Below are 18,988 nucleotides of genomic sequence, written 5' to 3'. Positions count from 1 at the left end.
CTTAAAGATCGTCTAATTCCAACACCCTTGCCATGGAAGGGCACTCCTTACACTACACCAGGCTGCTCCAAGCCCCACCCAACCTGGCCTGAACACTTTCAGGGATGGGACATCCACAGCTTCTCTGGGCGACCTCTTTCACATTGACCATGTACTAACTCTTCATTTTTGTCTAAATGGATGCTCTTGCCTTTGGATGTGCCTCCAGGACAACTCCTTCCAGCTTTCACAGCAGAGGGACCCGAACACTTGTTTGCATGTTTTTATTTGACAGTGAAATCATAACATGCAGAGCTAATTTTGGTCAAGGCAGAAAGATGAAAAAGAACAGTTAATGGAAATATTTGCCATGTATGTCTTATGAGTAATTTTTTTTCTTCCACATGCCAAAACAAGTTAGCATGGAAAATGGCTTTACTAGTGTAACTGGGAGGACCTGTTTGTGTTCATAAAGCATGAAAACTGCCAGCAGCCTTTGCATCCCACAGTTTTACTTCACGTTCCCTTCCCCTAAATCCCCTCAGCATGAGGGGTTCAGAGTTCTCTTCTGCTATCCCTGGAGGAGGACAGGAGGCACCGGCTTTGCAATCCACATCAGTACTAGATGCTCTGCATCCATCATGGTTCTGATCTTCCCCTCTGTGTCCAGCACTCAAGATCTGCTCTGATATGAAGGATTTTTGCTTGTAATAATTTTCCAAATAACAGATTCCCCCTATTCTCCCTCCAGACCCAGGACTTTGTCATATATGTTTTCTGTTTTCTTCATCTGTTTCAGGTTTTTTTAGGTGAGCTGTGAACATATTCATTTTGGCAGGGAAATTAAGTAGGGGTGAAATGGGGTTATGGTTACATGGGAAGGTGTTAATGGGTACCCACACCAGGTCTTGAATCTGCAGTTGTGCAGGTGTTTGAGAGTTACAGCTTTTCTAACCAGATGATGGGGATTTCACATGTTCATACATTTTCTCTTCTGTTTCAATTTTCATTCCCAAGTTTATTATAAATGTGTTACTGATGTATGGGATGATCCCTGGAATGCTGGAGTAGACAGAACAATGTTCAAAGAATATTGTGTAAGACCAGACAAGCGCCTGCCCTCCAGGAAAGTGCAGGACTTAACAAATGGACTGAACTCCACCAGAAGCCTTATAATTCTATATACAGTGACTCATTCTTCCTGGCTCATGACTTCTTCCTATGAAAAGTCTATATTTTTGAATATCTAGCAGATGGCACTGTGGTTTAATTATACTCTATTCTTTGAAACAGTTCTTCTTTTACAATAGTGCTGTATAAATTCTGTTAGCCCTGTGCAGAGTCCTGGTGTTTTCTTCACCGCTTAAGTATATTCTATGAAGGTTTTAGAGAGCTCCTATATTACTTTCCAGAGAGATAAAAGTTTCATAAAAGTGTGAGAAGATCATTCAGATTTAGGGGTTTTTTTGTATCACACTTTTTTGGCCAGAACTTTACACAGAATGGCAATTATGCAAGAAAGATGCTATATGTTGTTCCTTCCCTTACATAAAATTTTAAGAAATGCAAAACATTTTTATGCAATCTCCTGAAATGGGTGATGGAGGTCCCACTTGAATGGAGATGAAATTTTGCAAAGGAGGTGATAATCTACTGTTGTTACTTGCCAAAATCAGCCAACAGCACAACCCAAAATAATTACATCTCATTTATTCTCTTTGGTATGTTACATGTAGGACAGAACAGTGTTGTAAAAATGATCCTTATTGATGTCCCGTACAAGTTCAATGAACTCTTATTAAGAATTCTCTCTGTATCCTGAACAGAAGAAAGTGTTTAAAGTTAGGCAGGTTCAGTGCATTTCTGAGAGGACTGAAACGATAGTTGTGTTTACTAGCGCACTTCTATTCCTTGCCAGGTAAGTACTCTGGGAAAGGAGAGATTTTCCACCACTCTTCAGCCTTCTCACATGAGCTCCCTTAGCTGGTATTTCTGGACAAGTCAGGTGTACACTGCTGCATGTGATCCATGTATTATTTGCATTTACTTTGGTTTCAATATAGAGTTTGTTTCTCAGTCCTGTAGGCTTCTGCTCCTGTGGTAGTTCAGGCACCCTGGCTGGTCAGGCTGCACATCTCATGCTCTAGACATCAGTTTCCTCCCACTTTCTTTCTTACAACCAGGAGGATAGGGTGTGATTACTCTTAAGTGCTTACTAAGGACCTGGTGAAAAGCCAGCCGAGAAATCCGGTCATTAATATTATGTGATATGTGAAAAGCATCTTGAAAGGGTAATAAATAGAGAATGGATTTGGAATGTTTTGTGAAGTTTGCAAAAGTAACCACATCTATACATCATGAAGATCCTAGAAATGCAAGAGCTGAAATGCTGAATCTGTGAAAAGAAGTGAGCTGTCTGTAGGTACTAACACAACTCACAGGAATTTCTGACCCCCAAGGGTGTGCAAATTACTCAGGTTTTGTAATTTTTAGAGTTCTCCATTTTTTCTAAGACTAATGCTCTAGCAGAGATTTTCTTGGTGACTGGGCATTGGATTATTTGAAACAAATCACCTGTGCTTCTTTAAACCAGGGTTCCTATCAGTATGTATTCATAAAAAAGAGATCTGGTTAAAACCAAAAAAGATGCAGAACAAAAGCTTTGATTCAGCAAGATTTTGAATACTCTGGCTCATTTCCATGGCACACAAACTCAAACTTTGATAGAATTGCTCGTGTGTATAAAGCGCTTAGTCCTTAATTTTGTTAGTGCCAAGTGCTTGACACTTACTGGGGTTAAGTCCTTTGATCTTGTTCCTTTCAAAATAGGTGGTAGTTCAAAATTATGGAGAGCATCAGTTTTCAGGAGAAGCAAGGAGAATATGTGCTACGTGTCTTCAATTTGCAATTGCAGTGGAAATACTAAATATAAATGGAATGAAAGAGAAAAACAGGGCTATTTTAGAATTGCATATAAACTATCTACGTTGAAAAGAGGTCTCTTTTGGGGATCCAGGCTGGTACTTCCAGTATTTATTTATTGAAGGACTTTGTGTATAAAACTTCTGGAGCAGTGACGATTTATTTCTGAAACACCACAAGCATTTTCATCCGACTGATATTGTACCAGTTCAGTGTATTCACCTGAAAATAGAGGCATATGATTGAAAGACAGAGGTTGGGTGAAACCAAGCTAAATATTGAGAAGATACATACAGGTATTCAGATGCTGTATAGGTGAGTAAAAGAGAGAACATTTCAGTAATGTTTGAGTTTAGAACAAACGCATTTGGTGTCCCAGCTGTTTATCCTGTGTCAAATAATGACCAGCAGAAAAAAAACATAATCATAACCATAATCATAAATTACAATAATAAAAGTTCTTGGATTTAAAGGTTTCAATGTGTGTGAGCATGGAGTAATGAAAATACGTTCAGAACGTAAAATTCTTTGCAAAGAGTAGAGAAATAAAAATACTTGACAAGTTAATTCCTAGGTTTTTCTCAAAAAATTAGAAATGAGAACGTTAATGTAATGTAGAGTTGCATTAATAATCATCAGTTACATATTTTTTTTAAAGCTGTGCTACTCGCTAGCTTATAAAATTAGTGTTCTGCAAATTTACCACTTGGTGGTGCCACATTGATTTATAAATCACAAATGTGAGCTAAGACAAGCTGTTGAAGTTGTTTCTGAGGAGTGTACACTAAGATGCACAAATTTGCTTGGAAAACTTTGATTCTGTGACCAGGGTGGTGCAGCTGTGCTCAGCAGCAGTTCTGGCCTCCGTTCCTCAAACCCCATATATTGAGTTCTTCTCTGCCCCTCCAGTACAAAAGACAGTAAGTACATAGCAAAGCTACATCTGTGATGAGGATGGAGTTTCTGGAACGTTTCTCCCATACCATGAACCTGGCCAGAAATAGTTTGGATTCAGTGATATTCCAGAAATGGTGCGGAATATGGCCTTGGGGTTTCTGGAGGCAGCTGCAGGTGTGCTGCAAGCAGTAGTGTTTTTGTAGGTGTTTGACTGAAGTACTTGCTGTCCAGTTGTGGTTTTAAAACTGCCAAAATTTTTAAGTATTTATCACTGAGGTCTGTTTCCTTGAATTTAAGGAAGGGCAATGATTATCCTAAATGTAAATATAAACAAAAAGACTCATGCGATTAAATTAACTTTCTTCCATCTCTCAGTGGCAGGGTTGCTCTTCAGCAGGCTTGAAGTTCCTGTATTTTATTAAAACTTCTGAATTTGTCAGTGTTTCAGTGTTTAGCATTGAAGAATGTTTTCACCAGACTTAACAACTTCTTTTTTTTCTTTTCTTTTTCTCTCTTAATACTGCAGTTCCAAAAGAATTGGTGGAGCTTCACTTGAAACTGATGAGAAAGATTGGGAAGTCTGTCACAGCAGACAGATGGGAAAAATATTTGATCAAGGTACAATATGCACGTTGTATTATCCTGCAATGCTGGAATATGGTTAAGATGAGTAGTTGTGTGAGCAATCCCTGGTATGAATTATAGCGAGCCTTGGGCTGTGCTGTGGCCAGCATTGATGTGCGTGCCCAGACTGTAGTTGCATCAGATCCCAGCTTAACTTTCAGTCTGCCTAGGCTTGTGTAAAAAAATCTCTGAAAATAGGCATTATCTTCTGCATGTAGAAGAATATCCACCTTCATATTTGGTAGGGAAAATACTTTTCTGAGCATTAAGACACTAAATAAAGAAGATTTAGTAGCCTGTAAGTGGGCTAAATTGAGCAGAGAGATTTATACAATAACAATTCATTTGTATATCACTTGTCTGGATATGATTTAATTTTTGTGATTTGGTTGGTATTCGTACAGGAACTAACCATATAGAGGTCTTTTAGCATGTGTTAATAATAAAAAAAAGTATTGCAGTGATTTATATCTGCATGCTCAGAAAGGCACAGCTAAGATGAAAATGTAGTTATGCATCAGTAAAAATAGAGAATCCTGTTGTTTTACATAATTCTGTCTTGGTATTTTAATTGCTGCTGTGCCATTGTTGACTCTTCACATGCAAATAGTTTTCAGTTTAAGTAATTTACAGTTCTTCAGACTATAAAAATGTATGGATAGTCAAAATTAATAGGTTACTATTTCCCCTCTGGATATGTTCCATGTGTCTTTCCATCCATAGAATTGCAATCTTGTTGTCTGTAGAACCACAATCACATCTTGCTTAGAAATACAACATCACGTAATAGCAACCGTACAAATAATGGCACGTGGCAACTCCAGTTGCAGTTTACCTCCTCAAGCTTTACAGAGACCAGGGATTTGTCTTGAGGTCTGTGTAATCTTAAGATGATGAAGTTTTTAGGAATGGGGATATGTTGGGGAATAACCTGGTGAAAAGCCTTAGATTAACTCTAATCCCTTACCCAGTTGTAAAGTATTGGTGATATTTTTAAAAAATAATTATATAGTAATTTATGTAACTTCTGTATACTGCGTGTATTACCAAGTACTGTGGTAACTGAATTGTGTTAAGTTCCCTAATAAACCCAAAAACCATTGCAGCAAGCTGAGAAAACCCAGCTCTGAGTCGTGAACTTATGTACCCCATTGAAGCCACTTGCCAGTTGTGTTGTAAGGAGAAAGCAGAGAGATAAAACAAGTTTATAAGGGAGTAGTTTGGAAAATCTTCTTCAGCAGGCATTGAAAGGATGGGGAAGCGGTAAGGAAACCTTCCCTCACACCCCTGTTAAGATCAAGTAAGTGTTAATAAATTCTACTTCATTTAACAGTCTCCAGAGCTAACTTGAAGTTTATTCTGGACAGTGGTTCAAAGTAACCTTGAAGAACAAAGGAATTTTACTATAACTAATTAGAAAGGTATGCTAATATTGTCCCGATTTCAAAGGAGTATAATTAATTTAGAAAAACAAGGAAGAGCATTGGGAAATGTCACAGAAGCCAGGAAAAACTGAAAAGATGTGAGACCACTGAGAGCGTTCTTCCCTGATGCCAGCAGTGTTGTTCCACATATTATTGATACACTCTAAGAGGCAAACTTGACCTGTTTTTCCTTTGTTGGAAACTACTAATGTGTTGCTTTGCTAAAACAGGGTTTGACACATTCTAGATATGATCATTTTCTTACTTAGGCAGAAACTTTTTGTGGAGGACTTCCATGTATGGAATTATGCATGTATGTATTACTGTGTTTTGTTTATATATCAACGATTTATAAAATGTCAAATTTCATTTGACTGTTGTGCTTATAAAGAATATGATAAAAATTGTCTCTAAGCTATGGCTGGTATTTTGACAGATTAATATATTTTGGGATAGGAAGTGAACATGGTAGTTGAGAGTTCTTTCCCTTCCCTCTTCTGGTAGTGAACCACCCAAGTTAGGTCACCAGCATGCTCACTAGTCTTTTTCTGGGAGAAAATGGCTGGGGAGAAAATGGGCTCCAGGAATCTGACTTTTCTCCTCTCTACAGGGGATGTATGTGGTCATGTATGACCGAGATGAAGAAATACCTTGCCCTAAACATTCCAGCAACTACAAGGAATTGTCTATCTTAGCTGTTCTTTGAGAAACATGTAGTTAAGTCACATTGAACTGACAAAATGTTTTACTTGACTATTGTCAAACACATTTTGCATTTTTCTACAGATAAGATTTCTGTGGACTGGTCCATTTGGAACCTTTAATCCAAAATTGGCATGTTCTGGGTACACTTGTCTTTTCCAGTTATTAGAATTCAAGTATCTGTAGTCCCACCCAAACAGACTTCCCTGCTGTGTCTTTCATCTTCCTGTTTTTGTTGTTTAAAGTGAACATTTGGAACATGGCAGTAGTAAGTGTTGGGTGCCATCGTAGCTTCTTTGGAAATATTTGAGAGAGAGAAATATGTTCCAGCATCTCTTGCAGGGTGGGAAGGTGCTGACCACCCTTTAGCCAGCTGCTCCTGCAAGCAGCAGGTTTTTGATCAGTGTGAAGCATCCCCTCAGTGAAGACAGAGACTAAGATTTCAGCAGAGCCTGAACCAATGAGATGTGTAGTTCAGGGTTGTGACAGTACTTGTCAGGAGAAAGCACAATTATCTGTTTTTTAATTGTCAAAATGTAGTCATTTCAGTTTGAACAGATGCTTCATCAGCTCTGATGTCTCATAGCTTTTGCTTTGACAGTCACACACTTCCACAGTACATGAAGCTTCTCATTATGGCTTTCATACTTAATGAGTAAGTAATGAACAGCAACTGGCACATGTCCTGAGCAAGGGTTTTGATATAGTTTCCCAGTGTTCGTCACATTACGTGGTTGAATATGAGAGGGAAAGTAAAGTAACCTCATTCTGTGAGTGGGCAGCATTTGTCCCCTTGCTGTGAGCTTTGGCTTTGCATCAGAGAAGTCCCTGCATAGCATTCCTTAACCTCAGAGCAGGAAAATCTGCTCTTCAGCAAGATCCCTTGTGACCAGAGTGCTCTTCAGTGTTCTCTGTAGGTTGTAGTTTAAAGTCACAGTATGATTTGTGGTGGCTGAGCCGATCTAACTTCAGGCTTACCTTTGGGCCACTTAAGAACTGGTGTCAGTACTAGGGATTGTGGAGGTCAGTAATGTGGCCCAGGCGATAGTGGAGGGGTAGTGGCCCCCATTCTTGGTTGGAGTCCAGGTAGATCTGCTGATCTATGCTTCTGGTGGGTAAAATTTAGGGTTATTTTTGCTGCTGTTTCCAGAGAAAGCTGCTTTCAGATGTGATTGACAGGTTTCTAAGTAGCTTGCTGACTGTATCTTGGTTTTAATAATAATTTGGTGACTGGGAGACTACACTGTTTTGATAGAGTCCATCCTTGCGGACTGAAGGGCACCAGCATCTCATGTGTTGATTTGGACAGTCGTGATTCAGCAGTGACACTTCAAAATAATCTCAGCTGGAGGAGTAGCTGTGATCAGCTTTCACCTCCTCATGGATATTTCCACTGGAATAGCCTCACTGACTGGAGATCCTGCCATGTGTCCTCAGCTGATGAGCAGCTTGTCTCTGTTCCTGAGAGTTGTCTTAAGCATGTCTGAGTTGTTTAGGAGGAGAGGGAATTCCTTCTCCACCTTTATTATTGGAGCTCATGCTAATTCAATTTATCCTCTATGGCCACTTCTTTTTGTGTTATTTTTTTTCACCCGTATTGGTGTGGTTGAATTTATTTGCTTTAAGTAAATTGAAATTGGCTATACTTACCATATTTTAAAATATCTATCAACAGCTTAAAGCCCAAGGTATTTTCTGAAGAATAATAATTCCACCATGTGGAGTGAGTAGCAGTTGCATTTGTTATCTGCAGTACAGTTGAAGGACGTAGGGGGCCCCAAGAGACCCTGGCAGCTTATGTGCTAAATGCTCTAACCCTAATAAGAAATGCTATCTACTTGAGAGAATTTATATTCTAAACAGACAGAAATAGCAAAATGTAAGATATTTGCGCAGCAAAGACAAGGATACTTTCCCAATCCAGAGGCATGCTATCTAATTTAGGATGCTTGGAGAATGTGGTGGTGATCAGAGCCTCGATGATGTGCTCTTCCATGAAGGTGCACCAGTGCTTTCTAACTTCAGTTTTATTTTTTGTGTGAGGCTTTCTGACTGCAATCCCAAAGAGATCATGTATAATGAGTTACCATAGTAAGGTACTATTAATAAAAAAGTTTAACGTTGCTTTTATCTCCTAACCCTAGAAATCTGCTTCTTTTGTTTGTGACAGATATGCCAAGAATTCAACAGCACTTGGGCTTGGGAGATGGAAAAAAAAGGATACCTAGAAATGAGTGTTGAATGCAAACTGGGGATTCTGAAGGTACACATTCATCAGCTAAGATTCTAAATTATTTTTTCCTCACTTGCTTAAGTATTTTGGAGATTTGGATTTGGCTTCCTCATTCACTTAAATGTCTTGCAAATTCAGCCTGATGGAACCATAAGTGCATATATTAAATAGAGAGCTGATCTTGGAACAGACATGATATTCATTATCGTGGTATGGGCCCAAACTGCATGTAACACTTTGTTTGCATATTTTTCACACTTTGTATGATAGTAGTTTTGTGCTTCCTGTTTTGTCAGCAGCTATTTGTCTTTGCAGGGTACACTTTTAAAAACTTATGTTACCTTCCTGAATTCCAAAGGCAAAGATGGGACTTAATCTTTTCATGTCTTGAGAAAACTGTCAGGGTTGGTTCCAAGTTATGTATGACTTTTAATGTGGAATGAGAGCTTGTGCTATGTAAAAAAATTTAAAATAAGCTTTCTAAGCTGTCCGGAAAAAAACCAAACAAACCTTGTCCCTCATTTAAAAACGACATGGTCTGGAAAACTGATAGCTCCATCTGACATATAGATCCAACAGAGAGAGGCCTAAAAAGAAGTTCCAAATTACACTGAAAGGAAGTGAGCTGATTTTCTTCTCTCTCTTTATATTTTCAGTATTTTAACAGTCTTTCTACTTTCTCACGTTTTCAGTATCTCTGTGAATGTCAGTTTGATGACAATCTCAAGTTTAAGAATATCATTAACGAGGAGGATGCTGATGCCATGCGTCTGCAGCCCATTGGTCGGGACAAGGATGGCCTGATGTACTGGTATCAACTGGATCAAGAGCATAACGTCAGGATGTACATAGAAGAACAGGATGACCAGGATGGATCCACGTGGAAGTGCATTGTTAGGTATTCCTTTTTTTTTTCCTTTTTTTTGTTTTGGATTATTAAGTATTTGTGACTGGGGCTCAGAAATGTATTTCAATAAGTCATTGTTTCTCACAGAGTAGGACTCCTGACAGTGGGATTTTCTGCCTTCACATCTATATTCTAGTGAAAAATCATATACAGAAATAACTTGCTGATTTGTTGGTTGCAGCCATCAAGTCATTTTTTTCCTGCTTAATCAAGCTACAATGAATATATAGAAAGCATACCAAGAGAAGGCACTCCTAAGAATGATGGCTCCATATTGCTTACTGGCCAGCTAAATGTCTTAGAAAATAGAATACTCTTACTTCTTTAACTGCAGTTTTATTAAGAAAGTTATAAGTGGACAGATTTGGCTTGGGGGGAATTATATTGCAGTTGCTCCTGTTAGAAGGAATCTAGAGTAGATCAAGGAGATGGTCAGAGGTCTGGAGCCTCTCCTGTGAAGACAGGCTGAGACAGTTGGGGTTGTCCAGCCTGGAGAAGAGAAGGATCCAGGGAGACCTTAGAGCCCCTTCCAGTACACAGAGGGGCTCAGGAAAGATGGAGAACTTTTTGCAGTCATGTTCTGGTAGGACAAGGGGGAATGGCTTCAAACTGACAGAGGGCAGGTTTAGATTTGATATTAGGAAGAAATTCTTTACTGTGAGGGTGGTGAGGCACTGACACAGCCTGCCCAGAGAACTTCTGGCTACCTGACCCCAGGAAGTGTTCAAGGCCAGGTTGGATGGGGCTTTGAGCAACTTGGTCTAGTGGATGGTGTCCCTGCCCATGGCAGGGGGGTTGGAACTAAATGGTCTTTGAAGGTCCATTCCAACCCCAACCATCTGCAGGTTATTTACTGCCGTAACTTCAGTTTAAACTTAATGTTTAAATCAGTGGTTTAAACATTACTAGCATTATTTCTAGTTACATCTAGACAGCTGCTACGGGTGAATAAAGTAAATATATGTAAACAAACAAGAGTTGAGTGATGTATATCTCTTTTGAGCATTATAGACTCCAAAGATCATTACCAAAAGTGGAAGAAATCAGGGTTCTACTCCACACTTACAGCAGAAAGCCACAGTAATGCATTGAGAAATCTGAAAAGGTTTTAAAACATGTGAGATTTCACATCTCAGGGTTATTGCAAGCCTCCTTTCTTTCTGTAAACCTGGAGACAGCAAGTTGCTGAACACTGGCTTTGAAAAAGAAATATGAGAGCCTTTTTATTCTAGTCTATTATGAAAACAATGACTCTGTTCAATCATGGCTCAAATTCTTTATACATTAAGGTTTTTTTTAATAATTAGATATGCAGTTTAAACAAGGAGCTACAGTGAACTGAGATTCACATTCATACAGATATGCACTGACATTTTCTTGCTGTCATTACTCCAATAGCTGGAGTTTTCTAGACAACTTGGTGGTGCTTGCTATGTGTACTTAGGACGTACACTTGCAAAAAGTATCTAAATTATTTTGCTAGTTGCTTTTGAAAATTTCACTTGAACGGTGTGGTTGCTTCTTTGGTGCATGAGCAGAAAGCTGTAACTTCTCTGTTGAGAGAAAAAAAAAATAGCAAAGAAAAATCAGTGAGAATTGGCAGGAGGATAATGAATAAAAGAATAACAGTAGCAACTTGGATCCAGACCCAGCAGGAATTGAGTTCAGATAAGTAGATAAGGTCCTTCCAAAAACATAATGTTATTTTGTTATGGATAAATGTGAAACTTCTGACTGCAAAGTTCCAGCCATTCTGGTAGGACAAACATTTCACTGTGCTTGTGTTTTCATTATATAACTCTATAAGGTTTTCAGGGTAGTGTTCATTTAAGGAGATAGTATTTGTTTATTTTTCATGAATCCCTTGGGGGTAAGTAAGTGGCTTATCAGACAGTATGTTTTTCACTTCTAGAAACCGCAATGAGCTTGCCGAGACCCTTGAGCTCTTGAAAGCACAAATTGATCCTGCCCTGTTGAAAAATAACAATTCTCAGCAGGAGAACTCATCACGTGAAAGTCCAAGCATAGAAGATGAAGACGCCAAAAAGGGTGAAGAAGCAGCTACACAAGGTTTTCTGCCTTCTTATATCAAATTTTAAATGTTGTGATGTGGCAGTGTTAGACTTTTCAGCTTCATGAAAAGTTACTGTGTTAGATTAGGACTTTTTAAAGAAGAAAAATAATGTTTCTCTTCAAAGTAAATCAAGTAAATATTGAATCCTTTGAAATTATAAATATATTTTGAGTTTTTTAGTGCATATTTAAGCTCAAGAAGTTATTTATAAGAAGAGAGCTATGTACAAGTTGTTTCCTAGGTAATTTTTTTTTTTGCTGTACCCTTTGTATAATATTGTAAATACTCATCATTGTATGTTTTTGTGGGGCATTGAACTGTTGCCAAACTTTTCTGTTCTAGCTACATTAAAATCTGAAAAAGAAAGAAAACTGCTCGTGCAATGCCATGATTGAAATCAATATAGTATTGGGTGTGGTGTTTATTCTTGCTTTTGAGTATGAATCAGACAAATATAGGTTATTTCCTCAAATGTTTCATAATCAACATGATTTTTCAAGAAGACATGAGATTAAGTTAAAACAATTAAAAATGCTAAAATACTGTAGAAGTGAAGCCGTCCTTACCTACCTCCACTGTATTGTTTTTATTAGAATCATAGAATCATTTAGGTTGGAAAAGATTGCCAAGATCAAAGCAAAGAACTTTTTTCTTTCCTTATTATCATGTCATTGCACATATCTACTAACTTGCTGACTTGTTGGTTTGTGCACTGGTTTTACTAAGTATCAGTTAGCTTGAAGTATTTTATGTTATAAGAATCTGATCTTTCTTCAAGTCATGAAAAAGAGCTAAAAGCTTGTTATCCCAAGTACTTTTACCCTGGTTTTACTACCTTATGTTATTATTTTGTTAAAATATAGGAAAATATTTTCACAATCAGAAACAAGGTTTAGGTATTACAGTGTGTTAGTAGGTGTTTTTCCAAATGTGTATGAGTTAATTGGATATATGGAATTAGTTGGGGCTTGTCTTGATTCTGAATACCAAAGAGAAAGACCTGCCATTTTATTTGCATTCTTTGTGCAACAAACAGTGTAGAACAGAAGAAATAAATAAAACATTTAGATAAATTTGGAGTTGTTGTGGAAGCATTAAAAGAAGATTGTAGAAACGGCAGTAAATTGTGATAATCACGTGCAGACTTGTCTTTCAGTCTTAGGCATTGCTAATATCTAATTTGCATCTAAGTGCCAGCACAACCTGCGTGGTTACTGACTCTGCAGAATTAATTCCATGTATTGATTTTGCCTTTGTCTCAGTCAAGCCAAGTCATCTAATTGACATCTCTTCTTCAGATACGATTTTACTTTACCTTGAATTCAGGAGCAGTCATTTGAAAATATTTCAATGAATGTCCACCTTGTAGATAATTCCCCAAATCTTGTGGCACACTCACCTGGCTCAGTGCATGCATTAGGCTGTGTATTGGTGCAAAATCACGCCTAGACACTAATTGCAGAACCACAGAATAGTTTGGATTGGAAGGGACCTTTAAAGACCATTTAATCAAACCTCCATGCAATGAGCAGGGACTCCTTAAACTGTATGGGGTTGCTCAGAGCCCTGTCCAGGCTGACCTTGAACATTTCCAGGGATGGGGCAACCACCACCTCTCTGGTGAACCTCTGCCAGTATTTCACCTACCTAATTGTAAACAACTTCTTCCTAATATCTAATCTAAACCTGCCCTCTCTTAGTGTAAAACCATTCCCTCTTGTCTTGTCACTTCATGCCCTTATCAAAATTCCAGCTCTCTTGTAGCCGCTTTAGGTACTGGAAGGGGCTCTGAGGTCTCCTCAGAGCTTTCTCTTCTCCAGGCTGAACAAGCCCAACTCTCTCAGCCTGTCTCCGTAGCAGAGGTGCTCCAGCCCTCTGAGCATCTTCATGGCCTCCTCTGGACTCACTCCAACAGGTCTCTGTCCCATGTATGTAATGAATAATGAAATTATTTACATTTGCAGTGATGGAAGTGCTGTCAGTGTATTCACAGAGCACTACTTAGAGTCTTTCAGTTGAGAAACTGTAGTTTTTCTTCCTTATAGTCCAAGGATTGCACTCAAAGCCCTTCTAAGGTGCAGTGAAAACATGTCAGAATATGTTGCTGTTTGCAACATATACCTATTTGCTTTGTCCACGTTTTATGCAGCATTAAATTAGTTCATACAAAAATATGGTAAACTGACTCAATGCTTACATGTTTTCTGCTGGCCTGATTGACACAAATAACATTAAGAAAACATGTGCTTTGACTGAGTAATTTTGTATATATAGGAAATCCTTTATGAGAAGTTCAGGGAGTTCAGCTATAGAACATCTGCTGATTTTCAGTATGGAGAAGTTTTGGGATTCTGGTGACCCTTAATGAAGTTTGGGAGGAAGCAGTTGGGAAGAAATGGTTGGACAAAGTTTAGACAGAAGTGTAGGGAAGCTAGAAGAATTCAGATACAGTAAAAATATCTCATTTTTACTGTTACAGACAAAGATCTTTACAGAGGCAACTTTTTCTTTTTTCACAAGGGCTCTGAGTGGGGATCACTTCGTGAAGGGAAAAAACTCCGTCCCGAGCCTTCAAAATGTACCATTTCTAGTACCTTATAGATGTATCTTTCACTACTGTAATAATGCTGAGATTTATATGGATACATGCATTGCATTTGAAAATATTATAAAATCTGTGAATTCTTCCTCACTGCTCTTGTCTAGAATGCCCATTTTATTTGATTTAATTGTTGGCTGTCATTGTCCCCTGTATATTTCTAACCACGCTGGGAAGCTCTCATCCTGGAAAAAAACTATACTAGCTTGGATTGAGAGGGGCAAGGTAGAAGGAAAAAAAACCTGTCTTTTTGTTTGCAGTTAATGGCACACTCACAAAAGCATCTTCCAGGTGGTAGAAGCTGCTGCTCTTGTATATATAGTAATACTGTATTTGCTTTCTCTACTTAGTTCTATTGCTGGCTGACACAAATCGGATGGTAAAATAAAAAAACCTTAGGTATCAAGAGGCCGTGGTAACAAATAACAAGCTTAAGCATATAATTACAAAATAGCTGTATGGTTTATTCTGAATGCTGAAACTGTACTTCAGGCCCTAATAATCTAAAACTGAGTTAGGAAAGTAGAATAACCTGATTCTTTAATATCTGCAGGTTTTTCTGGGATATTCACTGCTTGTTTTAAAAACAGTAGATGAAGTGGGTGTAGGATATTCTCTGTATGTAGGAGATGTAGTCATTGCCCAAGAACCTGGATGAATTTTGCCGTAAACCATAATGCTGAATGTCTTCTCTCCGAACTGTTGAAGTACAGTAGTTAAGAACATCTTGAAATAAAAATTTGTACAAACAGGAGACTGATTTCTCTGAGGAATTTCACTTGAAGGCCATGGAATCCTACACTATGTTCTGCTTTCTGAAATAGTCCAGAAACTCAAGTGAGACTTCAGGTCTCTGCTTAGGTTTAATTTATCCTCTGAAAGTATTGTGGTACTACTGAAGAGGGGGCTGGTTTGTCCGTTGAAAGAAGCATAAATCTAGAGTTCTGCTGCTGGCTTCTGAAATTTAGGTTTATCTTGATATATAATTAAACTGAACAGTGATTCGACAGCTAAAAATTGTCAGCCCACTCATTTAATGACAATGCTAAAAAAGTGAGATTTCTAGTAATTGAACAAGAGAAGATTCCTTTGTGTGAGAATTCGGGCTTTTTTAGATATGTGTTTGTTTTGATTATATTCTCTGTAATCCTATAGGTCCCCTGGTTGTTTCATAGCTTTTTTTCTCTGTCAACAGAAAATCAGGTAAAAATCAAAGAAGAAAAAGAGCAGGTGGAGGAACAGTCAGTGGAATCAGAAAGCCTTCCTCCTCCTGTGGTCAAAGATGATGAAAATATGCTGAAAACTGAGAAAGTGGAAGAAAAGGAAATTATAAAATTGCCAGTAATAGTAAAATTAGAGAAACCTTCAGAACACAATGAAGAAAAGCAAACTGTCAAAGAAGAAAGTGACTCCTTTAAAGAAAATGTCAAGCCTGTTAAAGTAGAGGTAAAGGAAAACAAAACAGAACCCAAAGACCTAAAAGAAGTAAAAAGCTGTTCAGACAAAATAGCAGTTCATGAGCCAGAGAGGCTAGAATTTTGTGTTAGTGTCAAAACTCCCCAAGAAATTGTGGAGAAATCTGTGGAAGAAAGTGAAAAGCTTAAAAATGACCAGCAGGCAAAAATACCACTTAAAAAGCGAGAGATCAAGCTGACGGATGACTATGACAGTCCGATAAAGGGGCCCCTGTGTAAATGTGTTACTCCAACAAAGGATGTCTTGAAGGAAGAAGGGAAACCAGAAGAAGAAGCTTTTAAGAGAGTCCCTACAATTACTGCTTTATGTCCTGATGGGAAAGTGCTAGTAAATGGAGAGGTTAGCTGTGAAAAAATAACCCCGAGCGTCATACAAAATAATAAGTCAGAACACTCTGCTGGTGCAAAGGAAGACAGCAACTCACTGAAAGAGAAAAATGGAAAAAGTGGGGAAAACCTATCAGACTCTCTAAACTCTGTTAGTAAAATTATAAAAACATGTGAGATTGAGAAAAATTCAGTAACTGTGCTGAAAGAGACTGGGCCTGTGGTCTCTGAGGTTTCTAATCAGAAAGTGCCTTCAAAGGAGGAATCTAGTCCTGTGGAAAAAGAGTCCCTTGACAGCACAACTACTGAAACAGTAGCAGAAGAGTCTTCGAATTCTGAAGACTGTGCCAAAACAACTGAAGAGAAACCAGCAACCAATGTCAAAGAGGACAGCCCACTGCCTCCCAAAGAATGTTCAGAGAAGCTGGAGACATCCCCAAGTGCATCTGCTCCTGAAGAACTGCCCACGCTTGCACTGACTGATGAAGAGACTTTGGAAAGTAAAGGTGAGCCCGAGGAGAAAACTGATTCTCCAAAAACTGCTGAGGTACCTCCTGCATCTACTTCTCCTGTTACTGTGGAGAAACCTGTTTTGGAACAGGAGGACTCTGATAATAAAATGGCTCTACCTGAGGAGAGCAAAGCAGAAGAAAAATCCAGCCCTGAAAAACAAGAGGAAGAGCCAGATGCTGCCAAAACAGAGCCAGACAGATTAGATGATGCTCATGCATCTAATCTAGAGGACTCCTCAGAGAGCAAAAAGGAATCTCCACTACCTAAAAACAAATTTAAATATAAGCTAGTTTCTGAAGAAGAAAGCTGTGCAACAGAGAATAAGGAAATAACTTCTGAAAGACAGAAAGAAGGAATTAAATTAACAATCAGGATCTCTAGTCGGAAGAAAAAGACAGAAACACCGCCAGAAGAGGTCAGCATTGGCCGCACATTAAGGCGCTCTCCGAGAATATCCAAGCCTACTCCAAAAGTTGCGGAGACTCGGGATCAGAAGACTGAGAAGAAGCGAATGGAAGAGGAAGAGGAGAAACCTGCAGCAGCACAAAAACCAGAACGGAAAGAAGATGCAAAAAAACAAGAGAAGGAGACAAATTCTAAGGTTAACAAGGTAATACAGTTTTATTACCTGGGAATAGAAAATACCGGCAGCCTTATCTATAAGGAGATATACACTTACATAGGAATATTGAAGAATATGTTCCTTTTGTCAGTTTTTGCAAGAAAGTAGTTTTGCTATTCAGTTAGTGGACTCAACCAATTTTAGAACACCCCCTAAAGGAGCGCTAATAAATGTTGACTTACCAGTTTGTAAAATCTGTCGCTTAAACTAACCTAAGTAGACCAAATCAATTGGGGAGAAGTCTAAAAACTGACATGATCAGATGTGAGTCTGTCTGACTGAGTGGCTGAGTGGAGACCTGTAGCTTCTGTGGATTTACTAGATGGATACTTGTTGATGTCTGGTTGGTCAGGATGATCATAAGCTAAAAAGGAACCAACAAATGGTGAACAATGTTGCTAGGTGAAGCCAAAATTATTGTTGTGGTCAGTTTATGATATAATTTAGCTTTTCATGTGGAATACCCATTTTAATTTGGGTGGAGGTATTTTTTTTTCATGATTAACTTTTGTTTATGCAGCATAGATCTTTACATCAGGTAAAAGTTAAACATATATTTGTATAAGGTGCTTCTGAGTCTGCATATTTATAAACACCTTTTATCAAGTTATTTTCTGTTTTTTCTGGATGTGGAGTACAAAAGAGAAACAAGGAATAATGAGTTCATATTTTTAAAGTGCGCTCTTTTTATATCAACTTGTAAAATCTTGTCAGTTTTTCCACTGCAATAGATTTTTGACCGATTTTGTAGTTTTACCAAAACAGTCGCTCATTTAGCAAGTTTCTTTCACATACTGCTATGTTGAATAACCTTCATAAACTGAGCAAACAGTGGATTTTTCAGTGAGTGGTAACATCTATACTGAAAAAAATCTGTCATAATAGATTTTTCATTTAAATATTTTAATTAAAAAATAAAATAAACAAAAGTAACAATGATTGTAAGTCCTATAAGTGATTAGAATTTTCAGGTTAGAAATTAGGTTAGAAATTCAGGTTAGAATTTAGTTGCTACAGGTGTTTTAACTTGATCTGTGTTTTGAAAGATCAAGAGATCAAAAGATGCTTGCTTTTCTAGAGAGGTTTTAAAATAGTTATGATAGAGGAAGAAGTTTGAAGCTGTTATGCTTCTATTATTTGATCAAGATAAAAAATATCAAAATCTTTTATATATTATATATATCTTTTTATTATATATATTATAATTTATTATATATCTTTGGGTTACTTTTCTAAAGAAGAGTCTTTAAAAAATAGATTTGAAATGATGATGATGTATGATGAAGACAAAACCTAATCTAATACTAGAATGGATTTAAAATACTTTTGTTACTGAAGCTTATGGAATGGGAAAATCCCTTAAAGAGGTGGAAATTAATGTTAAGAACTTGAAACAAAATTTTACCAGTATGACAAGTACTGCTGTGGTACAAATTAATTCTGCAAGAGAAATAAAATATTGTTTACATTTTAGTTTATTCAACTCGTTTGAATCTATGAGTAGTTAAACCAAAATTGAAAAAATGCTTTGAGGTGAAAAAGCTGGAAAAGTTATTTTCTTTTTTTCAATGACTTTGGGGAGGGAAGAATTGTGAGAGAATGACGACTGTAAGAAACAAGTCAGTCAAGAGGAATAAAAGTTTCTTCTGTTTGGCTTGTTGCTTTAGATCTAAAATACCTTAGTTGCAGA

The 18,988-nt window shown here is 37.8% G+C and overlaps 1 protein-coding gene across 1 annotated transcript in view; it reads left to right on the top strand.

Moving 5' to 3' along the window:
• Positions 1–18,988, top strand: part of RSF1 (remodeling and spacing factor 1) — a 58,296-nt gene that overhangs the window by 20,569 nt on the left and 18,739 nt on the right. Inside the window, exons 2-6 of the mRNA XM_027899413.1 lie at positions 4,325–4,416; positions 8,719–8,811; positions 9,474–9,679; positions 11,601–11,758; positions 15,557–17,286. Of these exons, the coding sequence (XP_027755214.1) occupies positions 4,325–4,416; positions 8,719–8,811; positions 9,474–9,679; positions 11,601–11,758; positions 15,557–17,286 (2,279 nt within the window). The remainder of the gene's footprint in view (positions 1–4,324; positions 4,417–8,718; positions 8,812–9,473; positions 9,680–11,600; positions 11,759–15,556; positions 17,287–18,988) is intronic.

The sequence above is a fragment of the Empidonax traillii genome, unplaced genomic scaffold (assembly GCF_003031625.1).
Source record: "Empidonax traillii isolate 1590-97213 ecotype Southwest subspecies unplaced genomic scaffold, ASM303162v1 scaffold665:size397641, whole genome shotgun sequence".
Lineage (NCBI taxonomy): Eukaryota > Metazoa > Chordata > Aves > Passeriformes > Tyrannidae > Empidonax > Empidonax traillii.
Note: the sequence above shows the minus strand (reverse complement) of the source record. Positions and strands in the feature narration are given on the sequence as shown.